This window comes from Etheostoma cragini, chromosome 22 (assembly GCF_013103735.1).
Source record: "Etheostoma cragini isolate CJK2018 chromosome 22, CSU_Ecrag_1.0, whole genome shotgun sequence".
Taxonomy (NCBI): Eukaryota; Metazoa; Chordata; class Actinopteri; order Perciformes; family Percidae; genus Etheostoma; species Etheostoma cragini.
Genome location: NC_048428.1, coordinates 20,670,657 through 20,677,306, shown reverse-complemented (window position 1 = coordinate 20,677,306; position 6,650 = coordinate 20,670,657). Strand labels below are relative to the sequence as shown.

The following is a 6,650-nucleotide window of genomic DNA, read 5'->3' as shown; positions in this document are numbered from 1 at the left end:
GTGTTAATGCACAGCTTTGCTGTAGCCTACTCTGTGATTACGCAATGACCCTGATATCGAGAGGAGAGGGTTTTTAGATTTGGCTATAAAATTGCGTTGCAGGACAGCAGCCCAGACTTTTTTCTCTCTTTCTCTCTCGTCTCACCCTCTTAGTGTTTTTTCTGTTCTCAGATTTTGGCCACATTGTGCTTTTTGAGGCTCATAGGGCAAGGCCTATTACTGTCATTATTTAGATAGTATATACTTGCTTTTGATTATTCACAAAAGAATAAAACCATCTGAGCTTGTTGTGAACTAGGGAACCAAAGGATTTGTATTCCTTGATTTTATTAATTTATTTTCTCTCTCTCACCTCGGCCGTCATAGGGCAGAGGTTTCCCTCCCTCAAGGGTAGTTAAGACTCCTCTTTAACCGCCCAGGGGAGTTGATATCCGGCGGGGATCGACTTTGACAGTCAGACCTCCTGTTATCTTCTAGTGGGAGTGCATTTCCCCATCTGCTCTGCCGGTCAGAGCCAGCGAGCTCATAGCCTCTCTCGGACCAGTGACCAATAAAGGCTAGGGGGCGCCCTTAGGAAGGAGGGGACCGCCGGTGACCCTGGGAGGAACGGTTTTTGACCTTGAGTACTAAAGAAAAATGATTGGTTGTAAAGATGCCCTTGGGCAGTGCTTAAAACAGACGGGGGAAAAGCCTGTCAATAAGGGGCGTCTGGGGGTAAAATCAGAAAAGCCTCTTGCTTCACTTCCGGTGTCCCTGATCCGGACGGGGGCCCTTTAATTAAGCAAGAAGCTAGTGAAAAGAAAGGAAACTTTAATTTTAAAATGTTGAATTAGCGAATCAAAGTGTGTGGATTGAGAATGTAATGTTCTGACAATCAGGGAAGTATCAGTTGCTGAATGGCAGAAGAGGCCATAGTAGAATCGGGGGTTGCTGAGGGGAAGATATAAAGGGAGTTAGACCTCGACCGAACAAGAGCGATACGACGCCTCAGTATGTGTCACACCATTCGACATTTCACAATCACATTCGTCACCATAAAGAGCTCCAGTTTGCTAAAATGAAAACAGAAATTATTCAGTTTACTGTTGCCACGGTTGTATCATAAAGGTACGTTTTCAAGCTAGGCTAACCAGACTAGCTAGCTAGCACAACGTGGTGAGCTTTTTTATTTAAGGTAAGACAACAGAAACCAAACAAAATGGGTCTCTTATTTAAAGTGTGAGACCTCCCATGGGGATATACTACATGCATACTTACATATTATCACAATTAACACATGTACCTAACTACAACAGTGGAGCTCAATATATAAGACTTACCATGTAGCAGGCTACTGCACACTGGTGAATGTAGTAAGAATTTACCCTAAAGTCTGTGGAATGGCACCAAGTGATAGCGCTCATGCTACAGAGAAGCCTGTCTCATGGAAACTACTAGCCAAATGAGAAGTTACCTTTTAATGACAAGTGGAATTATGAACTGTGCTACGCTAGCTGTGATGACGCAGTGAATAGTGACCATTATTTCCGAACACTCAGTAGTCTGCAGGTTTTCACGTCAGCTTTTGGGATCGCCTCAGCTCGCTTGGAGCCTTGACTGAGGTGGTGCTAAAATTAAAAAATGCACTAGTTAACAGGTACCAATGACATCCAATTAGGTCATCCCTGTGTGTTTCTTTCTTTAGTAATATTTAAAAAAAGAACGTATAGTGTATGCCAGGCGCTGCATTTTTCTTGAGAAAGAGAAAACTACCTTCTTTCACATTCTCCTTTTCTTTTGAGGGAGAGAGGACGTGACCTGCACAAAGGCAGAGAATAATAATGCTGCTCCAACCTGAAGTGAATCATAATGAAGACCAACAGGCCTGACGGAAATGTGTCATCTCTGCCAATGTATGCAGTATGGAATTTCATATGTGTAGATACTCTTTTTTTTAACTGTTTTTATTGTGAAATAAAGAGCGGCAGAGAGTGGTGAGTCAAGAGGATTACGCTTTCAAGCAAAATAAAATGAGCACGAGCCTTCAGGGAGACACCACAGGTGAATACGGACAAAAACAATGCACTAATATAAGTAACAATGAAACTTAATTAGGTCATTAAGACAAATATATTTTGTATAACAAGTTTTCTGAAAAGGTATGTTTAATTATGCAAGCTATGCATTGTCTTGCTAAATATGCGCTAGTTTGCATTGATTTCCCGAACAGAAATCTAAATGTTGGATAAAGCCAGGTCAAAATTCTTGTTTAAATTGTTGATCAATTACAGTCAAATATTTTTATAGATGAGATTTTAGATCAGAATATGTTGACCACAGCCATGAAAAAAAGACACATTTTTTGCCAGATTTTTAGGTAAAGAATGTTACATCAATCAGGCTCTGAATGATATCTGAACAAATCCCTCTGGAAAACCCTTCAGAGTATAGACAGGAATGAAACGGGAAAGTTTGGTGTATGTTAGTGTTACTAAGGTGGAGATTAAATGATTGCCACACAGTTTTTAAGCACATTTGTTCTAGAATATCACGGTGCTGTAGCATTAACATTCCTTTTTTTAGGATAAAGCCCAAACCATAAAACACCAAGAGTAAAAGAAAAAAAGTGTGTGGGCAGGTTGTCCACATCCTGACAACTGACTATGTATCTACAAGTTGTTAAAGCAGCCTGAATGTCTGTTTTTTTATTACAGAATCTTCCAAGTAATGGTCAGAACAGAAACATGTCTCCGAGCAATATGTAGCCTATGTGTGGGCTTCTGCGCTGTAGCCTTGCTCCGCCACACTGATTTCCAGCACAGGGGGCACATCAGTGCTACCACACATGTTAAAAAGTGGGTTTGTTTTGGGCAGACCAACCGCTCCTGAGGCATGATCACATCAGTATGGAGCAGGAGTCCTCTTTAGGATTCCCAGGCACAATAATAGGAGGAAGTTGCCTGGATTGATGCCAAATTGTTCCCTAGGTTCTTAAAAAAGACGCTTACAAAGTACACACACACAGACACACACACACATCCACACACACACAGCCACAGCCTTATGTAGATCGGCTATATTGCCTCTGCTGTATTCATTATGAAAATGATGTGCGATTTGTTCCCGTAGCAATGTTGCACTAATTCATTACATGTTTTTATTTTTACAAAAAGCTCTGCTACCTTCTAGTGGACACTTGACACAAGTGCACAGTAACAGTTTTTAAAAACGAATTTATGAGTTTTATTTCACAAAATAGTATTAAACAAGACTTTAAACACACACACACACACACAAACACACACAATGAAAAAATGACAAATACATTATTTTACTATCAAGTCAAATCGAAACAGGCATGCTTAACAGTATTCTTGATTTCTTGAAAAGGTCAGCGTCTAAATTTAAAATTAAATACAATAAATGGCTGATACAAGTAGTTTAACATATTTGTTGATTATTTGCTTTTGACACAAAAAATAATGGAGAATCATGAAAACATTAGTAGCCTATTAAAGTGCTTCAGCTTCAGCATAAACCAGAGAAACCCTTCTAAACTACAATCCAATCGCTGATTGGTCCACCCTTGTTCCTCTTGCTAACCATTCCGACCCGAAACACGGCTCCTCGGTACGGTGATACCCAACGGATGGCACGTCGTATTCAATCTCTTCATACAAGTATCATTGTTTAAGACAATTTGGGCTAGCCTAATTTTAAGTTTTTTAACCAATAGCAAAGGCTGAATGATACGCTTCCGTTCCTAGCGCTCCTTATTTTTGAAGGTAATTTGTTCCACTCGTATCCTGTCATGATGTGCTAGCATGCTTGCTAACATGTTACCACCGGGTAGCAAGTGGAGCTTTAACCTAGCTGCTGCTGTTAGCTTGAAAACGATGCTAACGTTATTTGTGACTACTATAACCTCTAGAAATACTAATTAGTTTGTGACTTTCCCACACTTGAGGCGTGTTTTTGAAAATGGCACCTGTTGTAGCTAACGCTTGCTAGCTAATGATGCTTAACGGCTAACATAGCTAGCTACATCAGTGCAGGCGATCTGTTTAACCGGTGTTCATCTGTTGCCTGTTGTAAACTGCGAGCTATAGCTACGAGGTAACCATGGAGTCAATTAGTCATTTTGTTTAGCCTCGGTTTTCTCAAAATGTCTCATAGGGATAAGAACAATATATTTCAACATAAGAACAAACGTATGTGCACAAAATGCAACTAGATGAGTCAGCCCCTTTAAATAGGCTGCACGCACACAGACGACACCATCACAAGTGATGATGTTGTACGGTGAATTTGTACTGTCTTGTAATTGTGTCTTTATACTACAGTGTTACTTTTCCCAGCAGATATGGTATTCTCTGTTTCTCTCCCTGTTGAATAAGAAACAAGTATTTATGAAAATAATAAGAAGTAAAGCTTTAAAATCCCCCAGAGGAATACTTGTCTCTACTAAGCATGTTTCTGAGGCTGCTTTCCCATCAATTTATGTTTAACCATCAAGTCCTCTCTACTACTCCTGATCATGACCTGATGTCAATCTAAATGTAGCCTGCCAAAGGCAGTTATATGGTAGAACACTATTGAAATCTAACTTCTCCTTGATGTCACTGTTTTTAATATACACTCACCTGCCACTTCATTAGGTACGCTTGTATAATCTAATGTGATCCAGTACAACAACTCTGCTATAAATATTTCCTTTACAAAAGTAATTGTTCATTATTGAGGTTGTAGTTTGCAGTGTGGTAGAACTGGAATGCATTAAATTGAGAAGTGTTTCTAATATTTTGGCCCTGCCGTTTACACACATAAGAGGGGCAGAATATTTGAAACACTTGTCAGTATAATGACCTTCAGTACAGCACCACCACCCAATATGATCTCAATAATAAACAATATTACCTTTCTGACAATGTCAACACAAACTGAAAGATTATAAGCTTTGTACAAGTAAAACAGTAAAAAGTTAAAGAAGTCACAACATAGATTTTGGGTTTCTTAATATGACATGTTTTATTTTCCTGATTTTTAATGCTAGGTTACAGTAAATTGATATTATTTTCTGAATTTAGCAAACTATTCTAGCTGTTCTATTAGTTTCCTTTACCCACTTCGTTGTTATATCCACATTACTGATGACTATTTATCAAGAAATCTCATTGTGTAAATACTTTGTAAAAGCCCCAATTGTCAACCCTACAATATTGCCGCAATATCGACATATTGTGATATTTGATTTTCTCCATTTTGCCCAGCTATAACTACATTGCACAGGGGTGATGACGTGGCCGGAGATTGTGTGTAGACATACGAACTCACGGGGTTGATATAATGCAGGACCATAAATTGGACTGAACAATAAAGTGAAACTTTTATCTAGGTGCATTTACGTTCAGGTTTGTTTTGAATTTGGTAACTTACTTAATTATTTTGGCTATTTCCCCAGTCATGTCTTTCCATCAGGATCGGGAGAGCTCCAAGGGAGGAATGCCCCCAGGCCAGCACGGCTCCCCTCAGAACTACCGACCCACCAACCTGAGGCCGCCACCTCCTCATCCTCCTGTTCCCCCGTACCACTTCGATCCCCAGACCCCTCCCATTTCTAACTACCATGGAAACAGTGGCTACATGCCTCCACACCCTGACTTCATGCAGTACCCTCCACCAGCACCTTCCCAGACTCCCAGTTCTCTTAACCAGTGCCCTATGCGCCCACCTTTCCCCAAGCCCCCTGTCCGCCACGGCTACCCGGAACCCCCGCCTAACTTTCCACCTCCTCCCCTTCCCAGCTCCACAGCTGGTCCCACATCAGGGTCCCAGGTGGCTGCTCAGAATGCCTACCACCCTTACATGATGCCTCCCGTGCCCCCACCACCATTAACACACCCATCCATGCCGCCACCCATAGCTTCTCACTCTATGGGCTACCACTCTCCATACTCCATGAACTACCCACATCCTCCCCACCCTCCTTTCCCTCCTCCTACCTTCAACCCTGGCTACACTCAGAGCACCAGCTCATTCAAACAAGACCACAGCTTCCGGCACGGAGGGCAATACAAGTATGAGAAGCCCATGGACAACAGGAGGTCTCCAGAAAGAGGGTATCGCCACGATGATCACAGGCAGAAGGGCTTTGGCTACGGTAGCCATAGTGACAGGCATAAAATGGAGTCTCCTGGAGAGAGAAAAGACCGCGGGAGGAGTCCAGACAAACGCGGCAGACCGGAGGGCGGGCGGTACAGGTCTGATTACGACAGAGGCCGGGCTTCCCCCAGACACAGGAGCAGGGAACGTAGCAGGTACGTGAATAACAAGTAACTTTCATAAAAGGGGTTAATCTGTGAGAGGAATTTTCTTACTACCGTGTGTGTCCTTGTTCACAGGGAGAGGTATCGTCACAGGGAAAGTCGGAGATCCCAGTCGCCTGACAGGCCAAGAAAGAGACCTCGAAGGTACACATACAGTCCGTTATTTATACACATACAGTCCGTTAGTTATACACATACACACCGTTATTTATACACATACAGTCCGTTAGTTATACACATACAGTCCGTTAGTTATACACATACACACCGTTATTTATACACATACACTCCGTTATTTATACACATACAGTCCGTTATTTATACACATACAGTCCGTTAGTTATA

The 6,650-nt window shown here is 41.6% G+C and overlaps 1 protein-coding gene across 2 annotated transcripts in view; it reads left to right on the top strand.

The window, feature by feature from the left end:
• The first annotated feature begins 3,565 nt into the window (after nucleotides 1-3,565).
• drosha (drosha ribonuclease III) overlaps nucleotides 3,566-6,650 on the top strand; it is a 92,611-nt gene continuing 89,526 nt past the window's right edge. For both annotated transcript variants that reach the window (XM_034861545.1, XM_034861544.1), the window contains exons 1-3: nucleotides 3,566-3,764; nucleotides 5,441-6,296; nucleotides 6,381-6,449. In XM_034861545.1, the coding sequence (XP_034717436.1) occupies nucleotides 5,443-6,296; nucleotides 6,381-6,449 (923 nt within the window). In that variant the 5' untranslated portion in view covers nucleotides 3,566-3,764; nucleotides 5,441-5,442. The remainder of the gene's footprint in view (nucleotides 3,765-5,440; nucleotides 6,297-6,380; nucleotides 6,450-6,650) is intronic.